The 27,071-nt window shown below is 47.3% G+C and overlaps 2 protein-coding genes across 10 annotated transcripts in view; both read right to left on the bottom strand.

Annotated features, from left to right (window-relative positions):
• The window catches only part of LOC147186189 (voltage-dependent calcium channel subunit alpha-2/delta-1-like), a 33,043-nt gene extending 24,426 nt beyond the window's left edge, over window positions 1-8,617 (bottom strand). For both annotated transcript variants that reach the window (XM_086103184.1, XM_086103185.1), the window contains exons 1-3: window positions 8,415-8,617; window positions 2,790-2,871; window positions 1,329-1,445 (exon numbers count right to left, since the gene is read on the bottom strand). In XM_086103184.1, coding sequence (XP_085959310.1) covers window positions 1,329-1,445; window positions 2,790-2,871; window positions 8,415-8,494 — 279 coding nt within the window. In that variant the 5' untranslated portion in view covers window positions 8,495-8,617. The remainder of the gene's footprint in view (window positions 1-1,328; window positions 1,446-2,789; window positions 2,872-8,414) is intronic.
• Window positions 8,618-11,664: 3,047 nt separating this feature from the next.
• pcloa (piccolo presynaptic cytomatrix protein a) overlaps window positions 11,665-27,071 on the bottom strand; it is a 30,832-nt gene continuing 15,425 nt past the window's right edge. For 3 of the 8 annotated variants that reach the window (XM_086102999.1, XM_086102995.1, XM_086103000.1), the window contains exons 6-25: window positions 25,488-27,004; window positions 23,078-25,139; window positions 22,100-22,147; window positions 21,539-21,621; window positions 21,366-21,441; window positions 20,546-20,671; window positions 19,773-19,881; window positions 19,628-19,692; window positions 19,374-19,564; window positions 19,239-19,289; window positions 18,353-18,483; window positions 17,976-18,002; window positions 17,419-17,512; window positions 17,230-17,301; window positions 16,910-17,147; window positions 14,693-14,834; window positions 14,543-14,598; window positions 14,258-14,392; window positions 13,770-13,915; window positions 11,665-13,689 (exon numbers count right to left, since the gene is read on the bottom strand). In XM_086102999.1, coding sequence (XP_085959125.1) covers window positions 13,546-13,689; window positions 13,770-13,915; window positions 14,258-14,392; window positions 14,543-14,598; window positions 14,693-14,834; window positions 16,910-17,147; window positions 17,230-17,301; window positions 17,419-17,512; window positions 17,976-18,002; window positions 18,353-18,483; window positions 19,239-19,289; window positions 19,374-19,564; window positions 19,628-19,692; window positions 19,773-19,881; window positions 20,546-20,671; window positions 21,366-21,441; window positions 21,539-21,621; window positions 22,100-22,147; window positions 23,078-25,139; window positions 25,488-27,004 — 5,513 coding nt within the window. In that variant the 3' untranslated portion in view covers window positions 11,665-13,545. Of the gene's footprint in view, window positions 13,690-13,769; window positions 13,916-14,257; window positions 14,393-14,542; window positions 14,599-14,692; window positions 14,835-15,211; window positions 16,312-16,909; window positions 17,148-17,229; window positions 17,302-17,418; window positions 17,513-17,975; window positions 18,003-18,352; window positions 18,484-19,238; window positions 19,290-19,373; window positions 19,565-19,627; window positions 19,693-19,772; window positions 19,882-20,545; window positions 20,672-21,365; window positions 21,442-21,538; window positions 21,622-22,099; window positions 22,148-23,077; window positions 25,140-25,487; window positions 27,005-27,071 lie in introns of those variants that run through there. The other 5 variants (XM_086103001.1, XM_086103002.1, XM_086102996.1 and 2 more) reach the window with 5 other exon arrangements.

Genomic DNA, 27,071 nt, shown 5'->3' with positions numbered 1-27,071 from the left:
CCTGCTCTGTCACTACACACCCTGCGCCCACCTGTTTTCTGCCTCTCGCCAAGGTATCACCTTGCAAGTAAACACAACCCCAGCACCCGTCTGTACTTCAAAGCCCCCTCAAACAGCTGCCACCTGCCTGGCAATGTGCAGGTGGGGGTGGGGGGGTGGGGGCTCAAGAGGCCAAACCCCGAGCATCTGCTGTTGTGACTGGCAACGCGATAGCCACAGCTCTCCCGTTCTACATTCATTTTCCTGTGCGATGGACCCGGCGTTCTAACGGAAGCGTCCGACGACTCGAGGCATGCCGCCTCGAGTCAGCTTAATAACGCACACGCGGCAGAGATCAGCGGCGCCACTGTAATTACGCGCCACTACACAACGCGGCGCTTCAAGGGTTGTTACTCTAGTGACAGCCTAATGAACACTGCGAAGATTCGCATGGAAACTTTTAAGCGCCGAGGGAGGATTCGGCGTGTTCATGATGACGGGTTGCCAGGCGACCGGGAGCGGTCTTGGCAACCCGGCGCATCCTTTAGCGTAAAATAAAATAAATAAATCCCGGGGCTCCACTTGGCCTGGCAGCCCACACGTCGGAGATGAAGAGGCGTTCCATCGATGGCGAGCCGCCCCGGGAACAAAAGGGGACGCCGACGGTGGCCTGGCCTGTGGTGGGAGGCCAAAGGCTTTTTCGGATCGACTGCCAGCACTAATGCAATCCCAGACCTTAAAATAACCCCCGATCATTATTCAAAGAGCACCATCTTTGTCTGACATCCTCTCGGGCTGTCTGTCTGTCTGTCCTGGTTTGTGTGGGCGCTCTTGGCAGCGATCCCAAACTGGTCTATGAGATTTCCTCAAGGTGAACGCAACAGGAGTTTGAGTGGCTACTTGTTGAGAAGAACCTTCAGCTTGCCTCAAAGACAGGTAAGACGGGGCTAACTAATTGGACTACCAGTTGCCACTGTTGGGGGGGGGGCACCAACCAATCGGGGGATGTTGACCGCAGGGCCATTAGAGTGCAGTGGATAAAAATGGCTCTTCAATAATGAATGAGAAGAGTCAGAGGTGGCCTGGATATCCGCATCCGGGTCCAAACGGCTTAAAAGGAAAGCAGAGGTCAAAGTGATGGAAATAAATGACCCGAAGGTGTCGGTGTGTTTGGGCGCATTCATAATTAACGAGGTCAATCGGAATGCCATTCAAAAGGTGCTCACTTTTTGCTCCAACTTCAGATTTTAGAAGAACCGACTTGCCTCGGCACAACCCTCTAGCTCCGCCCCGACTGATACCCGAAAAAATAAAACAAAAGCTATATCCCCAAAAACAAGACGTCTCACCTTGAGGGCTTTGGAGCGGCTTTCCAGCAATCTCTCGATGTTCCCAGCAGCCGTGGACACCAGCTCCTCCACGCGGTTGGTCTCCACGCTGAAGTGTGTCTTATGTTTCTGGTAGATCTGAAAAGAAATGCAGAGGGGGGGGGGGGGGGTTTCCCTTCTTCCTTTCACACAGCTGAACAACAAATATTAACACTGCAGTGTTCATGTACCAAACTATTTTAAAAAGTAAAGTAAAATTTTCACTAAAATTAGAGTTTTTAGTAAGTAAAATGTCATTTCAGCTTCTTTTTTGTTCTTAAATCTCTCTTGGGGTTTTTTTTCTTTTTAATTCTTATTTTGTAAGTTTTCATTAGCTAAAATAAACTTCACCGTGACACTCACAAATCTCCTTTTTAAGGATTCAACCCTCTTTCAGTCCTTGCTGACCAACCAAAAAAAAAAAGGGGGGGAGGCGGGGGCAGTGATTGAACGGCCATGTCAGGTTACGTCATGATACTAAAAGACATTTAGTCCGCTGTAGAATATGCTGGAGCAATAGAAGCGAAAGGAAAGCGCACAAATGCCAAAACGAGCCAATTATTTTGTAGCCTGGAGGCCATTTCAATGTCCGACGCTCAAGACGGCAAGTGCATGTATTGGTTCTTCCCCCCCGGGTGGTGAACAATATGAAAGACCGACTCTACCGCAGAATTTACGATGTTGTTCCTCGAACTGAAACTATTAAGATATCTTCTGTGACCAGTTTTTGTTGGGTTTGATGCCTTTTGCAGCAACACACAGATGCCAGGGCGGCTTGGAGGGCTATTCACCTTTCCGAATGGTACCATCAACCTTTAAATGGACAGGAAAAAGTATCCCCCACCCCAAAAAAAAAAAAGTAACTCATCATTATTATTATTATTGTTGTCAAAGTTTATTTCATTGTTGGTGATGTCACAGTTGTTAGGATGACATGGCATTTGCTATGTCAAGCCAAACCTCATATTTGTGACCAAGTAGGATTTTTTTTCTTGAATTATTTTTAGAATCCATTTCCTTTATTTGATACAGACTACGTTGAGGCACTTGGGCACCATGCAAACCATTTTTGGAAGGACTTCCTGATCTTTCAGCCAAGATTAATTTCAGCCCCACCCCCTCCTTTTCAACGTTCAATGCACACAGTATTAAAAACTATATTTATATTTTTGCATGGTTTTAAAAGATTTTCTTAAAAGCATGATGTTTTTACAAGACCACACTATTATTATTATTATTATTATTATTGTTAGCACTTCAATCAGCGCAGTCTACAAGGACGATGTGAGGTAAAGTGCACCATTAGCGTTAATGAGAAGCCTCTATATATAGACTTGTGGAATAATGCGTTTGAGTGAAAGTCGCCCAAAGGATGATGAACATATTCACATTTCATTTCATACATTCATTTTTTTGCGAGGGACTTTGATTGACCCGACTCACCTGAGTGAGACTTTGCAAGCCGCTGGCCTTGTCCGCGAGCGTGATCAAGTCCTTTTGCATTTGATCCACCCATTCTTTAATCCTGAGGACACACCCGCACACACCAAAGCACACCCAATTAGCTCATCAATCCGCTGAAATGAACGACATTTGGCGAATGTGTCCGCACGGCACGACGGCGTACAGTACGCTCGCATGTATTGAAGGGGAAGCGTGAAATAACAATGTTTAGCCAAAATGAAAAGGCTGCACGTGCATCGAGGCCAGAGCTATTCATAGATGGCAGTGTGAGTGTCACGCCCCGGGGGCGGTCGGATGCTGCGGCCGCCTAATGTATTCTTCTCAAAAGAAACGAGAGAACACACAGAGCTAACAGTTGACAAAGAGCAGATGAGGGTAAAAGCTTCAGATGGTATTCTGGTGTTTTTTAAAAAAAGATAGTTGAAAAGTGTGCAACGTGAAAACTGCTAGCCAAAAATCGAAGCATTTACGAAGGCAAACCTGACGAAAGCCTTTAGCGTAAAAAAATCATAACTGCTAGCTAAAGTTGTTCGCATTTATCATGACATCTGCTGGCTAAAAATATCAAAATTCGATTCAATTATTTGAACTGCTGGCTTAACTTTATAATGCTAACAATGAGAACTGCCACCGAAAGATTGCCGTGTTCATTTTGAGAAATGCTGGCTAAAAATGGTAAGGCTCACGATTGGAACAACTCGGTAAAAATGTTCACTATGTGACCTGTTGGCTAAAAAGATGAGCACTCCCTCAAGAACAGCTAGTCAAAAATTTTACCATTCAATAACAGCACAAAAATGCTAGTAGGACTGCAAACTAAAAATGGTGCCTTCACTTGGTGAACAACTAGTTAAAAAAAGTGTAAAATACTATCATCGATCATGAGAGCTGCTAGCTAAAAATGTCATGAGGACCTCTAGTGAGGCTGCTGGCAAAACAACGTGGGGTTCACTTATGAGAACTGCTGACTAAAAATGTTACAGCTAACTATGAGAACAGATGGCAAAAAAAAAAATGTTCGTGCTGGCGACAAACGTTGCCGTTCACTATGAGACGGACGAACTTGCCGTGTAAACCAATACTAATATGTTTCGTACAACAACGCCAGCAGACCTCCCTTAGCTTGTGTATGACGGTAATAAAAAATACATGAGTGACTCCACAACGAAAATGAACCTCATCTCCCACCCATATCGCGTATGCCAGCCTCTTGACCCGCCATGCCGGGGACGGGGCTTTGACACAGGACCCCCGACTGACCGTGTTATCTTATTTAAAGCAAATACAGTGTAATGCGAGACGGACATTTTTAGCCTTGCAAGGGGGGCTGGGTGTGGGGGGGGACAGCTGGAGATATAGGACGGCCAGTTCTGTCAGCACATAATTTCCACCGGTGTCACCTCAGAATTATACCGGTGTTGAGATCTCAAAATGCCATGTTTCAGTTCAAATAGCGAATAGTTTTGGGGACTTGGGAAAATGTTGTGATGCTAAATGTAACATCTCAAGGCAATTCGACGGGCTCCATCCAGAGTGGACTAATTAGCCATTTCCACAAATAACCATCAACGCCGCTTGTCACACAACGGGGTGTGTGACTTCCCCGGTGGACCGCTGATTGCTGCGAGAGGAAACCGTTTGGCTTTTTTTTTTTTTTTTAAGTGTTTGCTCAGCTCCTTTTTCCGCCCGCCCCCGTCGGTGGAATTCCTTTCTCGGCGAGATCGGGAAGGTGACAACGCGGGAAAGGAGCAGAGCTAGCGGCGACGTCGATGGCGTCCGTAGGAAAGTTATCGGAGCGTGCGACCCGCTCCTCGGCTTTTCGCTCGCACGTTTGTCACTGAGTCACTAATGACGCCTACTTACGAAGCATCCGGGGCCCTGCTCATGCTTTTATTTGACAATCTGCAAGCAGAACAGCCTGAGAACATATCACAACACGAGTAGCAGGGGCGGACAAAGTAGTGGTACTGTGAGATGATTTTCCTCAAATATTAATAGCAGCTCCGACTGCTTGTAAATGGCCAGTGACGAAATGTTTTGCCTATACATGCGCAAAAGCAACTAGGTCCGAAGGTCGTCCGCATAGTTGTCACCTCGTCGGAGAAGCTTCTAAGGTAATGAGGTGGGCGTGACTAATTAGTGTATGGGTATTATGTAACCAACTCGAGTGATGAGACGACTTGACAACACGAATGACCACGGGATTGATTTGGTCAAAGCTAGATGCCACATGAGTGCGCGCCATCTTGTTTACTAAGCTAACAAAAAACATTCCCAGGGCCCAATAGCCAATCTGGGAATTTCCACTCCACAATCCTTCCATAATCAGAGTCCAGTGCTTCTGATGTCATGGAAACTATTTTTAAGTTCCTGCCGATTCCTGGGAGGCACTGTCTGAAATTTGAAATCCTGGTACGATGGTCCTAATTGAGACTCATCGTCAGTTCGTGGGGATGCTTAGACCACAAGGTATCCAATTTAGCCGAGACAAACTCACACAGTGGTAGAGTCATTTGTTTTCTAACACTGTGACCTTTTTAAAATGGAGGCCACATAATTAAAGCCAATTTTAGTGAGATAAAAGAAGAAAAAAAAAGCAGTTGGCATAAAAAGCTGCCATGTATCACCGGCGGGACAAGCGTCGAGATCTATCTTTTGTATTAAGGTCAATCACACAATAATTGGCGCCTTTGTAAAGGTCTCACGGCCTTGTTATCTTGCCAGACGGAAAACAAATTATGTTCTTTCGACAAATCAGCCGAGCGAAGACGCCAAGTCTAAGCGAAAACCGACAGTCCCTATCATTTAAGAAACGAAAAGGTCTCGGCGACTGTCTGGAGACAAGGTACAGCCACTACTTTCCCTTCAAATATCAAAGCATCGGGTTACCGACGTCAGCAGGGTACCCGCTGAACAAAATGAAACCCGCTTGCATCCTTTTAGCCGCTCTCCGATGTCCGAGTTCATCCCCCTTTAGTCGAAATGTCCAATTAACTGCGCGCCGTCAAGAGCCCACTTTTCTGTTACACACCTCACCGGCACCCCGGAGATATTTTAAGCACTTCACGCCTCGAGTGCCCCTTAATGGGATGCACTTAAGCAAATATGACGTGATAATAGCCTTTATTTACTCAAATGATAGTTGGGGTGGGGTGGGGTGGGGTGGGGGGGTTGACACGAAAAGACTGAACGTACCAAAAACTCGCCGTGCTTTCTATGCAAGTGTACAGATGTGCTCCCTGCCCTGGACATGTCTGCCATCCAAACAGCTGTTAGCCATTCCCCAGGTTGCCGTGGTAACGGAGCGGTGGAAAAAATTCCCCCATGTGCGGCGAGGGGATGTGAGGTACACACACATGGGTTGCTTCCCATAAAAATCCGCCATGAGAAACTTTCTCGGCTTACGACATCCCGCCGCCCCTCCGAGGCCGGGCTGGCGTCGACGCCCCCTTCCTCAAAGACCGGCGCTCGTCTAAATAAATCCCACCAGGTTGAGACGGGGGCAAAAGGGATTAAAGTGGGAGAGGGAGAATGACTTTGCGGTTTGCTAATTCTCGAAAAGAAGTAGATTGAACCTTGTATCGGACGCAAAAAAATATCAAGTAACCGCTCGGGATGGCCTCATCGTTGACTTTGCGTCGCCATCTTCAAAGTGCGGTCAACCCGACCCCACCCTGCCCACCCCTGCTCAATGTTGTTGTGTTCATATAAAGTGCCTCCTCACATTACGGCGGAGATTGCCAGAGACAAGACAGCGAGCAGAGAGGCATGGCTCTTTAGCTGAGCATGAAATCGAGTTAGCCTTAAAAAAAAAAAAAAAAAAAAAGATAAAAGTTGGGGTGGAGAGGGAGGAAGAAGGACAGGATCAGATCTCGTTTTGGAGTGAGAATCAATACATACAGAAAGGGGACTACGTCTCTTCTTCTCGTCGTCATGTGTCCTCATCTCTCAGACCACGGCGCGAATAATCTATGACATCGGGACTTTTCAGAGTGCACCAAGTTAACACATCTGCCTCCGGGGCAAGAGAAGAAGACGCAAGAGACGAGACGCACAGGAAACCAAGAAGATGTACGTACACTGTGCCGGGCACAATACACGGAACTGGATCCAAAATAAGAAATGTAGCCTTTCTCGCTCGAAACACAACAGGTGAACTCACACAGGGCTGCAGCTATCAAAAAGGTGTAGAATTGAGTCATCTCCCGATTAACATCTCACATTTTACTGTAGTATTTGTGAGTTTGAGGCCCGGTGAGTGACGTGGGTGTCGGCAAGTGAGCGTAAAGTTGGCTGGCTGCTAACTGGCTAAACTTGCAAATCGCGATACGTTACCTTCGTTTCGGCGATGATGCTGCTGTCGTACAGATATCAGCCGTTTTTAAATTAAGAATGTGGCGTGCGACTTCAAGCACATAGTACGTGTGGAAACATTATTACTGCGAAGCTTCAAGGCAGAGACTTTGCTTCCGCGGTCCTCTGTAATTGAATTATTCATCATTATTCGATTCATCGTTGCGACCCTTGACATAAATGTTCCTAAAATATAAGACGGAATATTAAGAGCTGCATCAAAAATACACTTTTTATCCAATTTGACTTTCCAAAATGATTTTATCAATCACATTCATGAACCCGGCCTACATGTCGTGTCAAGCTGTGACCAAAAAGTGTAAATATCCAAGTTCTAAGAATATTTCTAACACCATAGCGGCAGCCATGTTGAGTGCCCCCCTCGTGCAATCGAGCCACGGATCAATCCACTTAGCGAAATATACTCTGCAAGTCTGACATCATCGCACTCGGGCCATTAGGCTGAGTGCCACGGTGGCTCACCACCACGAGTGATAAGGAAGAGGGCGGGGCACGGCGAAGAAGACGAACAAGGGCGGCGGCGGCGGCGGCTTGGAATCATCTGGATTTCTTTCTCTTTCTTTCTTTTTAACAAACCTGTTGATTCAACTCGTTCTATGATGAACCACAACAACAAAACACACTCTGATGGGTTTGGTGAGGAAGGAGAGCGGATTGTTTATATTCCACTTGTGGAATCGTGTCCCAATAGTTTTGTCCGCATATTGCCAGTTGGGTGTGCGGTGTCAAAAATAAAGTGGCTAACGGGGAGGAAAACCCCGCAGTGTGTGTCTGCGGGTCCACATAAACACACGTGCACACATATTTTAAATCACTACAATGTGTGTTGGGTTAGGAGGGTCAATACTCATTAAAAAAAGTGTGTGTGTGTTTATATTAATAAATTATATTAATAAATTGAAAAACACACAAGACACATTACTGCACAGATATGTTTACAAAAAAAAATAATGTGTGTGTATCTGTTTGTGGATCCAAATTAACACACGCATTTCACCATAATGCTGTGTAAATATCAGTTATTCACCCACCAACATACCCAAGATCACCCCTGAGCAGAAATTCGAAAAAGAGAAAACATATTTCAAAAGTTGGCTGAGAACGCCCCCCGGCCCCCACCACCATCACCCCGCCCCCACCACGATGACACGTGTTGCCTTCTTTTAGGGAGAATTCGTAGACCAAAAAATAAAACCCCAAAACAAAACAAAATGTCACTTTAGTACTCACATGTGCTCGTTGGGGAACTGACCGGTAGACACGCAGGACACGCCGGAGAGCAGCAAAAGTACGCACACGCAATAATCCATCGCGGGCAACGCTGCAAAACAAAACAAAAACAAGGAGGAGGAAATAAAAAGGAAAGCAGCTTCACAAATCCACGTCGTCGCGCGTCCTGCTGAGCTGCACTCGTTCACCAGACGTGTGCGCGCACACACAAACACACGCGAGACAAATCTCTCCACACAGCCCGCCCCCCACTCGCACAGCTGATGCTCGTGGACGAACACCCCCGCCCGTTTTCTTTTTTTAGTGTTACACTGTAAGAAATACGGCACCGTGGGCGTGGACACATGTTGCATTAATACCCACGCAGAAAATTTGTGGCCCCCCCCCCCCGACAAAAGTGTAAATAAGTGGAATCAACCAGGATCGTAGACTACCACTATTTAAACGCTTTTAAAGTCTTTAAACGTGCAAATTATTGTCCATTATTGCTCAAGAACAAAAAAAGAATTCGTTGTGAAATTTATTACGAGAACTAAAATAATTGCGGGCTTGTCCTGATTCTTTTTCCTGGGTGATTACTTGTTGCAGGGCAGAACTCGCCCCCCCCCCCCCACACGCTAAATCTAAGCAATATATATATATAATTACATGAAAATATACACATTTGCTGTGTATTCAAATAGGTAGAACATTAAAATGTAATACACGAATAGCGTTAGTAAAACAAAATGTCATTCGCATTTTGGATATCAAAATGGAACATTTTGTGAAACCAGAAAAACTACTATAACCAAGCCTAATGTTATTTTATTATCAAATACTCTTCCATAAGCAACTTATCAACCCTTAAAACAACAAACATTCTATTTAGTTTACCACAAAACGCAATTGTACATCTAAAACTAACGTTTAGCTTCCAAGCTAGCATTCAAAGAAATGCCTGAATTCTTGTTCCTGTGTGGTCACTTGTTGCCTGGCAGAATTGGTGGGTGGAGTCAATCAATGTCAACGCGTAAGCAGCTGTTTACATCTTTTACAAGCGAAATATAAAGCACATGTATAGCATTTAAATCAACCAAATAAACTATCGAATCTCCCTCTTGAGACTGAAATATATATATATATAAGTTAATTTTACTTTTAGCAGTTGCAAGTCGACATTGTTGAGTGTAGTTTCTCATAAAAGCGCGATGTGAGCATGCATACTCAAGATAAGACGTGTGTTTGTGAATGAATGAGCAATGATCGTGTGTTTGCGTGTGCCTGTGCCTGCAAGCAGGTGCATCCTTGTCACCAGCCACCAACTTCACCCACCTGTCCAGGGAATTGCCCAGCTTCTGTCGCCATAGCAACACCTCCACAGTCTCCACGCCAACTCTTCACAGCTGAGCCACACCATTGTTGTCGTTGTTGCTTTTTATTTAGAGAGTCCAATTATGAGTAGGGATCAAGAAAAGAAAGTCAACATAAAGTCAGTTACAATTTCACGGCAACATAAGTGCAGCAGTCAGCAGTGAGTGCCCGCAAACTGATCTTTTTGCTATTTTTAAATGTGAGCATAAACTGCATTCTGGGATCACTTTGGGAGTCTCTGTGGGGAAAAAATGTCAACAAGCACGATCAGAGTGCATCCTGGGTGAGGGCTTGACATATCCTGGCTGTCAAATCGAATTCTTGGCCCAAAATAACCTAAATGTGGTTTCCCAGCATCGAGCTTAGTGGGTGCAAGCATTCAAATACATTTAAGGGAAAAAACATTTTCACTGGGTAAAAACTATTGAAAAAAATCCTCATCATATTTAGAAACGGGGAAATTCTTATGTTCAGATGCTGTCTGGTTTTTGACATATTGCACGTGACACTCTCAGTGTTGACTTGATCGCTATCAAACACGGACATTTTGGAGGTCATCGTTAAAAAAAAAAAAAAAAGGAGCCAGAATTCAGCTTCCAATCTTTGAGGTGTCACCTCGTTCACATGTAGGCGATAGCGAGCGCCCGTGTGTGAAATGACGTCTCGTCTCAGGACGTCGCTGGCCTCACTCGGCCCTCGCTCGGTCCTGCCTGCTGACTGATCACATTACGGTGAGGCCGAGACGTGTTGTCAGGAGCAGAAAGTTCGGGCCGGCCGGCGGCGTCCAGTGACAAGAAGCCGGCTCACAAGGGGGGGGGGGGGGAGATTGGAGGCAATTGGACGTGAAGGCTCAGTGCCATCCTCAATGCTAGCTTCAGGATGGTAAAAGGAAAAGGAAACCCTCAGTTGGCGTCCATTTTGGCTTGAACCTAAAAGATGAAAGACCGGTTTGATGGTCGTCATTGTTATGATTTGCAACTCTAAGGAAGATCTTCCAAGTTTCTTTAGGGTTTATCTGTTCTTCAAGTGATATTGAATCGAGAGAATGTTCCTCTTGCGTTTTCACATAGCATCTTGAAAGGCAATGGAGAACAAACATCTTCAGAAGTGCAGATCAGAAGAATCAATCAGAGAGAAAGACGCACTAAAAGGATGAATGACAACGTAGCAGACATAAAAGAAAAGACAGAACAGAGATAAGAGGTTCTTTGATCCAGCCGTGAGTGTTGTATTTGCATACCTCAATGTCAAAATGACCTCCGGAGAGGAGCCTATGCGAATGTTTCGGAGTTTAGGGCCCATAGGAGAGGTCATTTCATGGAATTTCAATCGGTGGTTCGGACTTACATCTGAAGAGTCCAACAGGTGCTGACTGACACACATAAAGCATGTTGAGAGGTCTCAAAAAATAAAAATAAAAATAAATGGACACACACCCACATACGAAGTTCTTTCACCCTCTGCTGGTAGAACTCTAGAAGTGCAAGTGTGTTCGGGAGATACCATTTGGTCCAGAGGGGTAGTTGTTATCTTCATGGTGATGATCATGAATTCTGTAAAGATTTTGCAGGGTGAAGCTCATTGGAATGCTTAGATGAAGACAGAATTATGGATTTTGTCTTACCTCTATTCGAAGGCGCAGGTCGCAGATCGAAAAAAAATCGTGTGCGGTGAACCGACCGGGTTTCCCCACGTTGGAACGGAAAACCACTTGGCGCTATCTTTTGGTCAACTCCAGGTACCTCATCTCTGTGAACCTATGCCATGGAAGAACTACGAACCCTACCTCTAAACGCCTGATACAACGGAAATCGCACCCGAATCCACTGAAGAATTTGAACGCCAAACCTATTGTTTATCCTTAAATCCACCCGGAAAATAACAACGCAACAAACACTCATTTGTACTTATATTTAATATTTAGACATGGGGCGGGCAACAGCCATTTTTTTACAGCACAATTTGCATAATTTATCAATACCTCCTTGTATACAATCACAAAAAACATGACAGTATAGATATTTTTTTTCTGTTTACTTACAAGTGCGGAAGGGGGACAATCATCTTTGTACAGTCAGCATATATTAACCATAAATATCCCCACCCTCACCCATAACATTATGTTCTAGATCCTTCTCTACATGTCATTCTCTCTCTCTTTTTTTTAATGTATTAATAATCATAATCTGGACACAAAAATAGTATGAGCCACCAAGGGAACATGCAACATCCAGTGTGAGCACATTGACAATTCTCCTGCGACTACTCGAGCTGTCCAGGTGTGTGTGCATGTGCGCGTGGTTAGTAAACACTCTACTGTACATTGACCGAGAAAAAAATCATATGACCGCACATTTTGGTCTTTTTTATGGGCCTTTTTTTTTTGTTGTTGTCCTTTAAAAGACCTATTGCTCCCAAAGCCTGATGTATTTAAAAAAAGATGGTGTATTTACACGCTTAAAGGTATGTGTGTGTGAGTGTGTGTGTGTGCAGGTTGATATTCCTAATGACATCCATTGGGATTGGGAAAAAAAAATCAATGATCATGATCATTTTTCAAGACGTACACTCAGGGCGACCTAAAAATCAGTAATTCTCTTTTTGGTCACTGCTGGAAATGTAGCAAGAAAATACGGGGAAGGCGTTTTTTTTCTTTTTCGGAATTCTGAGTTTCAGGCCTTTGGAACTTAACTTTGTAAACAAGCACTACGAATGTGCGTATAGAAAAAGCACACCCAACATGTTCTGTAAACATAAACTGCCGCATAGGCAAGAAATTATAGCTTTAAATCGAAAGCTTAAATCAGTAAAAATCAAGTTTAAAAAATATATATATTTTCAATCCATTGTGACCGGAAAATGCAGACACAAATCAACACAAAATCATTAAATTTATACAATGACGAAATACCATTAAATGGTAATAAATAAATATAAAAAAGATGAATAAATAAAAATATGAGACAAATGTTACTGTTTGATAGTTCAATCAATTTTGGCTGGAAAAACGACAACGTTGCTGCGGTCTCTGGTCGAGGTTGCATAGAAAACAATTGACCACAAAAAAAAAAAACAACAACAACAATAACGCTAATATTTCTGCAACACTTAATGCGTACGATGTTAGAACGTGGATCAAACAATTAAGCTCGTGAACGTGACGCCGCGTTAACATTCGAGGAGAAGTGCACAAAAAAGACACACGACGGTAAATTGGGTGCCTTGTGTAGGGGGGCGGGGGGGAAGAAACTCGAACGTCACAATCATGAAGACCTGATTGTCTGTGATAAAAATCATTCCGACTATAGTTATACTACATATTCCACATACTTCCAGATAGGACATTTTGTTATGTACACGCTGTATGTGGCATTCTTATTCCCAATTTTATCTCAAGTAATATTCCTAAATAAATGATCTCATAGATCTGTTTGTTCACGTAAAATAAGGTCCGGAAGTGGAATGCTAGGTAGTGTGTGTTGGATATATGACTTTCGCTTCTTGCGCACGTGACGAACCGATAAAGAGATTTATGCTTCCTTCGAATAGAAAAATAAATAAGAGACCTCGGTGAGTCATTGAGAAATGCTTTCAAAGGGCGGGTGAATGAGCATCTATTGTACATGTGTGTCCCTGTATTTCGTGTGTGGATTTGCGACGGCGAGTGGTTTGTACCTGCTAGCTTGCGTGGGCCGCTTCCCGTCGGGATTCGCGGCTAGCTCCCGCAAGTTAAATTGATCGATGACCCTCCCGCGCCTCAGCACGCGGTACGGTCCGCCTAGGAGTGGATCTGCGCGGTGCTGGCGAGCAGTTTGTGCCAGCTGACCACGCGCTTGCGCAGGTCCACCTTGTCCAGCCACACGTAGGCCTCGCCGATCAGCGTCTTCTTCATGAACTTGCCGCCGTTGGACACCAGGAAAAGCTGGGAAGGAAGCGCAGCTATTACGCGCGGGCTTCATTTGATATGTTTTGTTTGTTTAAACGTCAGGGGGCGCGGTTCACCTGCAGGGAGTGCCCCGCCGGGTTCATGCAGAAGCGGAAGGTCTCGTTGAAGGAGGGCTCGCGGTCGTGGCGGCACACGCGCGTCTTCTTCTTGATGATGCGCTTCTGCGTGGCGATGTTCACCACGTACAGCTTCACGTAGAGGTCTGCGCGGTCCGGGAAAGGAAAAGACTCATTCAGTACCAGCCAATTCTGGACCAAGTCTGAAAAGACGTTTAAAAACGTCTTTGGGAGTGAATGAGTTAATATGTTGCATTTTCAAGTTTTTTTTTCTTTGTTAAAAATAAATGGTCAGAATTATTTGAAATAAACTATATTAAATATTTATTTTGAATGATAGATATGAAATGATGTTGTTGTTTATATTCGCCTGAATGCTTTTGAGGTCGTGAGTGGTACAACCAGGTGGGATGAATCCGCTTTCCTACCATCCTGGAATGCAACATAAAAAAAATTCTATAAAATGCAAAAAAATAAAATAAAATTACCAGGCAGGTGGTCTGCAGTCTTGAACTTGTAGGTGATATTGCGACATTGCAGAATCTCCAAGACCAGGTGGTCGCCCTCCGTCCTCACTTCCTTCTTCAGCGCAATCTTTATCTCACCCATCACCTGTGACTTACCTGCACCGGGAGGACACACTTATGAGTCATTTCATATTACCGATACAATGTATTGATCGCAAACCTCTGCTGTTCATGAGCAGTGTCAGTCACAACACAAAAGCGACGCAGAAAGCGCAAACATTTCATAGAAATGATTTTAAGTCTGACCATCGGAATCACCCAGAGAGGATTTCATCCCATCGGTGCCATTTGGAATCTTCCCACTAGATAAATACACAAAAAATATTGATTAAATATAAAAAAATATTTTTTTAAAGGAATTAAGGCTGCAAACATCTGTAAAGGCATGGGACTCACAATCGGGGCACCTGGAAGATGGCGCTGTCCACCTCGTTCATCTCCGCGTCCTCGTCCAGCAAGCTGTAGGCGCTGCCGCTCAGGCCGCTGTCCAGCGAGGCCGCCGTCATGGGGGCTTCACCCGACCTGTAGCTGGCGCGGGCTACGGGGTACACAATCACACGGTGAGCGCGGATAACGTCCGGTAGGGGGAACAGCGACGCGCGGCGCACAGACCGGTCATGAAAAGCGCACTAATGAAACATGGACGACAGACAACAGGTGTTATGTGATGCGCATGAGACCAATCAGGACATCGTTAGTCGGGGTTATATTTCCGTTCAGAGTTTTTAATGTGGTGATGCTGAGCGGTATCCATGGCGATGACACACGGACTCACGAAAAAAAAGTGTGCGTCTCGCTGCATGGATCCCAGCCTGCCGTCCTTTCTTGTTTTCCTGCAGGTTAGTAGCATCCTCTCACACCACAGGGAGGGGAGGGAAGTATTTTTTTTTGGGGGGGGTGGTAGGGGGAGCTCACCTCGGGCAACGTGAGGCCTCTCCTCTGACACGGCCTTCCTGAGGGTCAGGTGACGGCCATCCGCTCTGCTCCCATTGGCCGGCGACGGCAGGGCGGGCAACCAATCAGATTGGCCTCTCTGAATGGTGAGCACACCCACTACGCTGTGTCGCTGGCGGCCCGGTAGGCCTGAAGGTGGTTATTTTCGGGTGGGGGGGTGGGGGGGCATTGTTGGTGGGGGTGAGGGCGGTCCAACCCCATCATACAAAGTCCGTGGGTCAAAGTTGAAGATGGGAAGAGGCGGAAGATGGCGATTGAGAGAGAGAAGAGCGCTCTTCAATTCCACTTGTCTGTCAATCACATGCGCAGGGGGTGTGCAGCTGCTGCAGAGGTGCATTGTGGGTCCCGTAGATTGAATTAACGAAAGTAAGCAGGGGACTGCATGCAATAGCCTTCAGGAGGAGCCTCAGATATGTTTTTGGTCAAAAATAAATAAACAAAAGATATTGACGACATCTCAGGGAGGGGAAATCTTCAAAGGTGTTAATAAAAAGACAGATTATAAGCACATCATTTAATTACATATCTATATATTTTTGGGTCATCGAATAATTCTGCAGGGTTTCTATAAATTGGAGAAGTTTGCAGGATGCTGCTACAATTGGTCATGGTGTCTCTTTTACTCTGGCGTCCTCTAGCGGCGGATTTCTGGAGGTGACGACTGTGAGGTCAACTCAAGCGTACTTGGGGGAGGTAAAAAAACCAAAATGAATAAAAACAATCAAAGTTAAGAAAAAAAGGGCTGATGAGTGCAAGGCGGCCATGCTGCGCTGGCGTTTATTTGCGTCTTGGTTTACTTGGCTGGAGGCGTTGCGGCGGCACCGGTTGCTGTTGCGTCGGCGCCGTGTCGCCCATTGTTGTTGTTGCTATGGCAACGCCTAGCCCGTTCCCGGCGCCGCCGTCCTGTTGGCGCTGCTGCCAAGCGGCGCTTTTGGAGGAACGCGGGCGAGCTTGCGGCACGTATCCGCCGCGGCTGGGGCTTTGGCTCTGGCCCTCGGACGGGGACGGCTTCGACCTGCTGGGGCTACTGTGACATTTCTCGAGAAGGGGCTCCTGTGTGTCTAAAACAATAACATTCACCAAATTAACAAGAAAATTGCTGCCTAAACGGGCTGCGGTACGACGCCAAGTCTGAAAGGGATCAATCAAAAAGATATAATTCAGGCTGACTTGCTTGCTGCCTAAATGGGCTGTGGTGCGGGAGCATTTTGTAGTATGTCATATTGTAACGGAGATTTTTTTCATAGATCTAACATTTCAAGCAAAGAGGTTAGAGGAAAGAATGAGAGACTGAGAATTCAGGCCGGACTTGTTTGCTGCCTCAACAGATTGCGGCGCAAGATAAAAAACGAACTTTTGAGAGCAGTGTTCTCAACAAGGTTTGTTAAGTCCTGAAAGAAACCAAAATGAGACATAGGGGACTTCAGGCCCAACGGGTCTGCTGCCTGAGTAGGCTGCTGTCGGACATTTTTTTTTTCTACAGGTGGAAAAAGGCGAAACTGTAACACTGGCTGAAGCGAGGCCTCGGAGCTGGGTGACCATGGCAACCAAGACGACAGACCATGTGAAAGCAAAAAGCATGACGCTGAAGCTACGATGGTGGTAGTGCAAACATCAAGCGGGAGGTGTGAGCGAGCGAGGGACCGGCGGCTCTCCTACCCTTTGCCGGATCGGGAAAGATGCCGTGACTTCGGCTTTTGGTCACTGACGATTTGGGGGAGTCCTGCTCGTGGGCGGTGCCGGCGGTTTTCGGGGACGAGTGCTGCGAGGAGGTTTTGGAGGAGCCGTGACGGCCCTGGTGGGAGCGGCGGTGGTGCTCGCCCTCCGTCTGCGGCTTGAGGGGGAGCCACCGCGGGACGTTGTCGAGCTGGGCCGTGTTGGACAGTTCGATAAGGACCTGGACATCCACGGGGAGAAAAATCAACCGGGGGGGACTAGTAAGGAACCGGTTGGGGCGAGGGGGGGAGGTGAAGACTTACCTCTCCTAGGAAATCATTGGACGAACACTTATCGTAATCCCACACGCTCACCTCCAGCGTCTTTTTCCGCAACTGAACACACACGAGGCGGTAAGAATTAGAAAATTGACCGCCTCAACGGGTTGCATCAAGGCAAATTTGAACATCTTCTGATCGCGCTCAAGTTGCTGTTGTGAGGCCATTTTGTACCTGCTCCAGGTGGATGTTCTTATAGATGACCGTCTGGTTCCACTCAGGGTTCAGGCTTTTGCCCGCATGCTTGGACCTCCTTTTGTTTTCAGCACTGGTGGGTGGGGGGGGGACAGTAAAATGGGGCGGGGGGCACATGGCAATCATTTCATTACATACACCTAAAAAGAAGAGCAAAACAGAGCCACGTGACACGAGGGTGGACGAGGGTTGAGAATGGAACGGGATGCACATTATTAGGGAACTTGCACAATGCGGCGTGCGTCGATGGCGGGGTTGGAAAAGAGACTCCACCTTTAAATCTGGCGGGAGGGGGGGGGGTTGCTAAAAGCTACTGCTAATCGGAGCAAGATGATTAAGAAACAAGTGTTAGCATGTTAGCGTGGAAGTGTTTTTTTTTTTGTAGAGGGCTGGGTTAGTTTTGGTGAGGACGAGGGTGGGCCTATATTTGATCAAAAATGAGCAGAACCACTTTTTTTTTCTTTTTTAAAAATTAATTTTACCTTCACCAAAACCGACAACCAAGAAAACACAAAACAAAAGTGTCAATCACATACCTGGCATTCTGGACAACCATGACCTGACTGAGGGGGGGTCCAGCATGCATTAAATATAGAGAACATACAAAAAAATAAAAATAAAATCAATCGTCAGAGGGAGTGAGTGTGCGACGTGTGGGTTGGGGGTGGAGCTTCAGTGTCAAAAAAAGGGAGGCGGGGGCACGGCACACTGGCCATTTCATTAGACACCTGCACCAGTGAGATCCAATACAACAGTCATCATTTTTCCCTTTGTGGGGTGTAGGCACAGTTTTTTTTTATTTTTAAACACCCCTATCATATGATGGCACGGTGCCGAGAGCACAGAAGGCCCACATATAAAAAGAGCAATTGTTTGATTTTACATGCCTGGAAGAAAAGATGTTTGGACTCACCCCCGTCCCGGCAGGAGGTACACCTTAACAAAGGGGTCCGAGTAGCCGTTGTTATCGCGCGGCGCCAGGTTCCGCGCCTGCAGGACGTGCACGATCAGGTTGCCCAGCTGCTTGTCGTAGTGGATTTGAAGCTGCAGGAAAGGAAGAATCATGATGTGTGTTTATTTGGTGTGGACCTGGTCTCGTCGATAATGATGGGCTGGTGAGAGTCGACTGCCTGAACGGGCCTCCGCAGGATAAGACGTTTTCTTCTTCCCTCCGTTGATATAGCTCTGATGTTTGTATGAACACGGTTATGCTGCTAACCAATCGGTGTAGCCAATATGCATTACAATGAATTCACGCCCAGCTCGTCTGCTGCCTAAATGGGATGATGCAAGACCTTTTTTTGAGGGGGCTGGATTTCATATTGACATTAATAACGAACAAGAGACTTCCTGATTTTAGGCCGAAGTTGGTTTTGTGCCTAAACGGGCTGGTGTCAGACCACTTCAACCCACTAATTTTGATGGATTCAGTGCTTGTATCGACAAAAATGTTGAATCTTGAGCTCATCAAAGGGGGCATCTGAATCCAGGCCCGACTTGACAAGACAATTTCAACTTATTTGGATTGATCAATCATTTCTGTCAATAAGGCACATGAATATTCGATCTTAGAAAAGTAACTAAAAGGGATCTTGTTGATTTCAGGCCTAACTAGTTTCCTGCTCCAATGGGCTGGTGAAAGACAACCTTTAGATCAACAAAGTTTTATGACGTCAAGTCTTGAAGTAACCAATTGGGGGGGCTTGTTCATGCCCAACTTGTTTAGCTGCCTAAACGGGCTGAAGGAACACAATTTTGAAGGAACGTTGACTGTCTTAAATTAACCAGACATCACTGACCTGTATGTCACCAGTGATTGGGTGTGACGGGGTTTTGCTTCCATCTGCGGCCTGGAAGGGATGAAAAGGTGCTAAGACGTGCAAAAAAAAAAGCCCCCAAAGTGTCGTCGGGCTTGACGCGCGAGTGGCACTCGCCTTGCTACTGTGCCGTTTCTTGCCGACCGACGGCGAGCCCGGCTGGGCGGGGCTGGAGGTGGCCGAGGCGGTCGCCGTCAGGCTGGTGGAGGAGGCGGTGGAGGAGGGCGGGGCCTGCTGCTGGGACACTTTCTGCAGCTCGGCCGCCAGCTGCTTGGGGTCCACGCCCGGCGACCTGGGAGGCCTGTCGCCTGCGCGGATCGACGAGTTACTTCGTCCGCCTTTTGACCGCGTGACTGACGACGACGGCTTACTTTTGCTCGGCTCCTGGAAGTCCAAGCGCTCCGCGCCTTCGGATTCGGCCAACATGTTGAGATCTCTGAGAGGGGAAGGAGACCAATTCTTAGAACACCAAAAAATTAAAATTAAAATTAACATTAGATCTGAGGTCGTACTTACAGTCTGACACACAATTCTGCCTCGCTACAAGAGTGGCTGACGAGACCTTGCACCTCTTCGTAGGTTTTTCCGGTCAGCGGGATGCCGTTCCACTCCAGGACTTGCATTCCTTTTGGAAAAGAGACATATTTAGAGTACCGGTACTAATATTTATTTTATGACATGATTCGTGTGCGTTATCACCTCATTTTTTTCAATTGTAAGACATGCAGGAAAAAGTGGCTTAAAATAAGAAATAAACTAATGAATTTATTCAAGTAAGCAAACTGATCTCTTTTTTTTTTTTTAATGCAAAATGTACTCAAAACACACACACACACGCAAACCCACAGCAGCGAAAACACAACCAAGTGCAAAAGACACTTCACACGACGGTAGTTGTTCACGCAGCACGGCAAAGCCAGGCTGTCAAGACTTACACGTCCTGAAGCAGCTCATCAGCGGCATCCTCTGCTTGCGCCGCACTGCATCCATTGCACACAAATTATCAACCTCGTCACCCCGCCCCCCTCCCCAAAAAAACCAACTTTTTTTTTTTTTTGCCAATTTCGCAGCTGGCCGGCAACATGCCGCTTGAGACGTCCTCCCGGATTGGACGACAACAGCAATAATTCCCCGGTGAACGCAACGTGCATTAGCAGCTTTAATATGTTTGGTGAAAAGTGTGTCCACATGTAAACGCTCAGCGGGCCAGAGGACAGAACAGAATCCAGTATGTGGCGACTCCCGGTTTATTTTGGGAGAGAACGATGGGCCGCATGGCGCTCGCTCACCTTCCAGGAGCTTCCCCGTTTGTTCCGCGACTCCACCGGCTAGAACTTTGGCAACGTAGGCGCCGATCTCTCCGTGACCGCCAGGGACCTCCTTCCCACCGACGACACGGATGCCCAGGCCGTTCCCTAGCAAACATGTCGAAATGTCACATATGCAAGCACAAAACCTCTTTCAAACGGTGCACATTACGTAACGGTGAGCGTGAGGCCCCGCGCCATTTTGAGCGCGGCAATGGTTGCCGGGCGTGGAGGCGAGCCAAACGGAAAGGGACGCCAGGAAATGAAATGTCCCGCCTCGTGCTTTCAACCGACCGACAAAGGATAATGACGGGTGAAAACGCTTGCCAGTTTGTTGAAAGGGATGCAGTCCAAAAAAAAAAAGCCATGTGGTCCATTTGTCAAACTGATCCCAACCTGGTTCTGGTTTGAGGATCAATTCAACCAATAGACCGCAAACAGAAATGGCCTAGATACGTACGCAACAGCATAAGTTTCAATATTTTTTGTCATGGCTATGATTGCTCAATTGTGTTATCGAGTGACTTCTTTGCATTTTTTAAATTTTGTTCACATCATAAGAGCGAGCGACTCTTGGATCTCAAAGGGTCCGGGTGTGCCCGCGAAGACCCCTTTGACAGCTGTAGAGACCTAGCTCGAGGCTAACCGCTAATTGGCAGCCTATCAATCGTGTTTTAAAATAATTCTGACGGTTGACTTAATTCGAAGGTGACTGAGGCCGTTTGACACCAAAATATTTGAGTGCAAAACTTTATTTTTTTTTCCAGAAAACGGACTTTCATCAGACTTTGAGGTATTTTACCTGACACGCTGCGATCTTTGGGATCTCTCTTCAGTTTGACCCTGAGGTGAGGGAAGGGGTAGTACGGACCTTTACCCTGTGGCCCACACACAATAATCAAATGACATCCTCTTGAGACGGATTCAAAAGTTATCCAACTGGCTTTTTTTTTTGAGGGGGTGCGGGGGGGTCACCTGTCTCTTGTCGTGTCCGTTCTCCGGGCGTCCGTCTCTGGGTTTGTCGAACCAGTCGGTCTCCTCTCGTCTCAGGTGGTAGGCTTTCAGCGACAAAGAGGTAGAAGGGCAAATCTCAGAACGCTTGCCCTCCCCCCCGACAAGTCACACCGGGCGAGGATTTCCTCCAATATATGCATGCGATTCATGAGACGCTAACTTGTGAACGGCAACACAAAGGGGCCGGCGTCGATGTTGAATTATTCATGTTTTATGTAGGAAAGGATGAAAAGCGATGAGAGGGATTTTTTTTTGGGGGGGGGGGTTCACTGTTATTACAAAATGGAGTTGAAGAATGTAGTTTGATGCGTTGTAGTGTTCCTTAAACGTGATGCATATCTATGACTGTAAATGTTGGGTACGGATTGAACTGTAGGCATTTTTTTCCTCCCCCAATTTGTTCAAAAAATACATTTTAAACCTTCCCAACATTTCACCATCATATCGTGTCATATGTGGATGACTGTGCGGGTGTCGTGTGGGTTAGTTCATATGTTGATATGTCGTGAACTAATACTCTACCCTTGGCTGAATGGTCTCTGCTCAAAGGCACCGGGGAATCACTTAGGGCTGCAATCAAGGCAAACGAGTTTACATGGCGAAATGGCCGGAATCCATATCAAAAGCGATCAATATGTCCCTGATGATGCAATCAGGAAAACTCCGACCTGGGAGCATGAGGGGTTTTGAGCAGATACAAATACAGTATGCGGCGGCCCTTCAACTGAATATTCCGGATATAATATAGAAGAGCAGGATGCTTACGCTGCAAGATAAAACATGAAGAGTACACATGGAAGAAGATACGCATGCAATTGCTCACAGAGGGACATGCAGAGAAGGAAGGTTTCAGATTTATTCAGACAGACATGCAGCATTTCAAACACACACCGAAAATCCAGCACATTTATCCAACAACTCTAAAGGTGATTATCATGCTTCCATTTGTTTCAGAATGTCTCACTTTTTTGGGGTGGATGTTTTCATAAAACGGGCTTGTGTTAAAAGTCGAGGAATGTAAAGGGAAGCGATTGTGAAGCATTTCCAAGATGCGAGAGGCACTTGCCAGTTCACTGGCGGGGAAACAGAACGCTAGGGGGATTAACTCGACATTTTTGCGCCTCGAAAGAGGGACCGCAAAAGTATTCCTAACATGTCGTTTCAAAGTATCCAAAAGATGAGTATCCCGAGACCAAGTGCGCACGAGTTAGATCGCTATTTGAGGAGAACACCTCCCACGCAGTCACACTAAGTTACGCCAACACGTTACATCATATCGGAAGTACAGGGGGGAAGCACGGGCGTGCAAAAAGCGCGGTTTGGAAGAAGGAGAACACGACGTGCAACATTTTTGATGAGAGTGACACCACGGAGAAGAAGCAACAAATACGTGCGGGTTTTTACACGTCCTGAACGTTCCACGTAGTGGCAGCCAACGCATGCGAGAGGAAATCATAAATACGAACGGAAAGATAATATCGTCGCGATTCTGTTTGTTACCTTCGCTATCTGACATGGTGCCCTGAAGGTCATCCATCAGCACAAAAGCCCGACCCCGGCTCGGTTCTTCCCTGATGTGCTGCTGCTGAGAGTCCTGCAAGGAGAGGCAGGAACCAAACTGGTCCCGAGAGTCGGCCGAGATGGGCGGCAGAGGCCCCGCTGAGGCTCGGGCCATGCCCATTGGCTCCCCGACAGGACTCAGTGGACTTTCTTCTTCAGAGTTCTGGGCCACGATGGGGATTCTCCCACGGCCGCTTTGCACTATGGGGAGGCTGGTGGGTTTGGCGCGACCGGAGGGGGTTTGAAAGTTGTCTGTGGAGGCTTCGCCGTCCCCTTTGAGTCTCAGCGAGGAGCTGGAGGGGTCTCTTTTGATTGACAGGTCTAAGCCGTAGCAAGACGTCGGCCTGGATGACGGTCTTGAGCGACTGCCGCTTGGGTACGCGGAGTCCAAACCCAAACTCTGGCCCAGGTTTAGCGAACCGGCCAAGTTTGCACCCAAGGTGGACCCCAAGTATTTTTGCTGCTCTGCAATATTCTTACGAAGGCCAAAGGTAATCTCGTCCTGCATGAGTCGGCTGGATCTCGGGGAGCCGCCGGAAGATCCCAAATAGCTCGTATAGTCCATGTCCAAACCTCTGCTTTCTGTAATTGAGGAATACTTGGAGGAGATCTTCGGCTCCAATAACGGAGTCTTGTGTTTTTGGTATAACATCGATGCCGGGAGTTGTTTTGCCGCCTGCTTCTCGAGAGTCAGCCGACTGATGCTGTACTTGTCTGACTTTGGGTAGTGCCTCTGGGAGTAACTGGAGATGCTGGAGCTCGGGGTATAGTAGTGCTGGGAAAGGCCTGTCAGAGGGTCTAAGCTTTCCGTCCCACCCGTGCTCCTCCTGAACTCCTGCTTCAGCTGCTGCTTCAAAAGCTTCAGTTCGTAGGGTTCCTCCATTGGATCTTCGTCATCGGGGGTTTTACCATACGTATGCAGTCTGGAGGTGGATCCGAGATAGTCGGTGGATCCCAGATCGGCGGCGCTGCGCTGCAGAAGCTTCTCCGCTTTGGCTAACTCTCTCTCGGCGAGACTGTATGACGACGACAAACCGGGGGAGCTCTTGGCGAGCTCGGCCGCATCTTCCAGGAGCAGGTAACTCCGAGGTGTGTGGTGATCGATATCTGAGTAGTAGGCGTCGGAGACAGCCGATATGGGACTACCTGCGAGACTTCCCACGTCCAAGGCTCTGAGGTCAAGGTGGTTGCCGTACTTGTCGTATTTCACGCCGAGGTAAGGCGAGGACGTGGGATCGGGCTGGCGGCTAATGACATCATATTTGGTGGCATCCAGTTCGGAGAGAAGCGCGGCCTGCCTGGCCGCTTTCTGCTGCAACAGGAGCATCTGCTGGTAACTTTGCTGTTGGGAGCTGGTGAGCGAGGGCACAGAGGAGTACACGGGATGGGACTGGTAAGACTGGGGGGTCTGATAGAGGGACTGCTGGTATTGGCTTTGAGGGTATGGGTACTGGGAGTATTTTCCGTATTCGTGTTTCGTTTGAGGCGGGACAAAGTCATCTAGTTCAGCCTGAGGAGCTGTCCTGGGACGTTCCAGACCATGGCTTTCTATTTCCTCATCCTCACCGTCATCATGGTCACCTCTGGTCTCTCGGATGTTGCTAACCTCGCTGTCCGACATATAATCCCGGTCTTCGGCCACACCCTGCAAATAAGCTCGCTCTCTCTTCTCCCGCTCTTTCAGAAGGGCGCCTTTCCTCCGATTAATACCCATCTCCAAGTACCTGAGCTTGGCGTCGATCTCCTTCTCCTCCTCATCAAGCTCGGCCTGCCTTTTGCGCAGTTTGGACGACTCCCGTTCCACTAAATCGAGCTCGCGATCTATGTCTTGGAGGATCTTGGCGCGTGCCATGTTTGAATTGCGGCACATTCTCCGTCGAGCGGAACCGGTGCTATAGGCGGTCTGGCCACTGGCTGATGAGTCATCTTCTGATGGGGGATTGGGCAGAGTCCTCTTGACCTTCTTTTGAGTGCCAGTGGGCGTTCCACCCGAGCCCTTCCCCTGTAAAAATTTTAACAAGGATTATACATGTATAACTTGTGTTCTTTGCAGAAACTGTGCACTTTGTCGTCTCAACCAAGTGGAAAGAGAAGCGCAGTAATTTATTCACTTGGAGGATTTCACTGCTGAATATATTCTTGCAAGCTCAGCGTATTCTTTTTACGCACTGTATGTATGAGATAGTTGCCAGTGAGTTACCCAAGCAAAGACTTGGCTTTCAAACCTTATGTAAGCCAGGGGCAAAATGGCTCCAAAAGACGACATGCTCGCTGCAATCAAAGCTATAGCGTGAATAGCTCCGGCTTGGGAACATTCGAGTGAGAGACTATGAAAAGGAGGCGTACTCACAGTATCAGCACACTGGGTGCCAAATGCTGCCCTTTCTTCTCCACTTGGACTCATAGATTTGGGGTCAGACATGGATCTCTGCATGGGTTTTGTTCCCCTCGGACTTCCCGGATCCGGGCTTCCCCTGAGCTTCTGGGGGCTTTTATCGCCCAGTGATTTATCGTAAGATACAAATTCGAGTGATTTGCTTGGGGAGATACAGGGCGACATGGGAGAGTAGAGCACGTTGGGAGATTTAGAGGGCGCTTGAAGTGTGGAGGGCTCAGCCTTGAGGTGGGGAGACAGGCCAATCTCCAAGGGCGTCGCTCGTTTCTTCGGCGAGGTTCTTTCCGAGTCGGACAGTTCCATTCTCGTGTCCATCCTGATGTTTCCGTCTGTATCCGTTTGTATCGAAATCTCAGTATGCGCTTGGAGGGACATGTCGGCGTGCCCTCCCCTGTCCCCTCGTGAGGTGCGTGGCCGATTCTGTCGGCTTCTCTGAGCCTCCCACTCCTCCTGGTCCTCATCATCCGTCTGCACACAACTATCGACGCTCTTTTTGACGCTTTTCTTCTTCCTCCCCGCTGTGTAAGCTTTGCTGACCGTCTCGTCCTCATCATCGGTTTGGCAACCGCTATCCGTGATCTTCCGTGACAGCACGGTGCCGTCGGGGCCCAAGACGACGGCCTCCTGGACGCCGTTCCCGAGCATCTCCCCGCCTGGATACATCTGACGAAGCTTTTGCTCTTCCAGTTGCATGCGGAGTTGCTCTTGGAGTCTCTGAATTTGCTCGAGCTGCTGCTGTTGCTGAGCGTAGGTTTCCTTTTGCATCATGAGGTGAGCTTGCCTTTCCTCTTCTTGCTGGGTCAAAATTTGCTGCTTCATGACCTGGAGTTCCTCCAATTCCTTCTGGACCAGCAGCTGCTCTTGCTCGCGAAAACGTTGAATCTCCTGACGCTCCCATTCCAGCTCCTCAGCCAGGCGCTGCTGCTTGAGTTTTTCCATTTCGAGCCGTTCACGCTCGGCCTGATACTGGCCGTCGCCCGGGACCATGGGTGACGAAAGAGCCTCCAGGGAGGCGGCTATCGCCTCGAGGGACTCGTCTGTGTTGTCAAGGGATAAAGAGGTGGTCGCCGTGGTGACAGCATGACCAGAAGCATCCTCTTTGGTTATCTCCAAGTTGAGAGGGATGTCGGCTTGCTGCTCGTCTGCCGTCGTAATCGAGACCGTAGACAGGAAACTGTGGGATCGTGTCAGTGGCAAGTTCTGGATGTCCGACAATGATGGCATGGTGTCACTAGTATGCATACTTGACTGTGTGTTGTAGGACGTACAAAAGATGGATCCCGGTTGGGTGGTTATTGCATATGTCGATGGAATGGGTGCGGCAACGGAGGAATAAACGACCCCATTGGATGACCTCAGTACACTATTTGTACCAAAGAGAGTGCCGACACCACTTGTGACTCCTGATTGGGAATAAGGAGGGATTGTCATTCCCGCGTATGCCCCTTTCTTGGAGTAGTCCACAGCATCACCTGTTCAGAACATTAAAAAATAAAAATAAAAATAATATCAGTTGAGCTCATATGATATGGGCAAGGT

This window comes from Hippocampus guttulatus, chromosome 22, assembly GCF_054856545.1.
Source record: "Hippocampus guttulatus isolate MCC_2025c chromosome 22, RoL_Hgut_1.0, whole genome shotgun sequence".
NCBI classification, from domain to species: domain Eukaryota; kingdom Metazoa; phylum Chordata; class Actinopteri; order Syngnathiformes; family Syngnathidae; genus Hippocampus; species Hippocampus guttulatus.
This window is presented reverse-complemented; position numbering and strand designations above follow the sequence as displayed.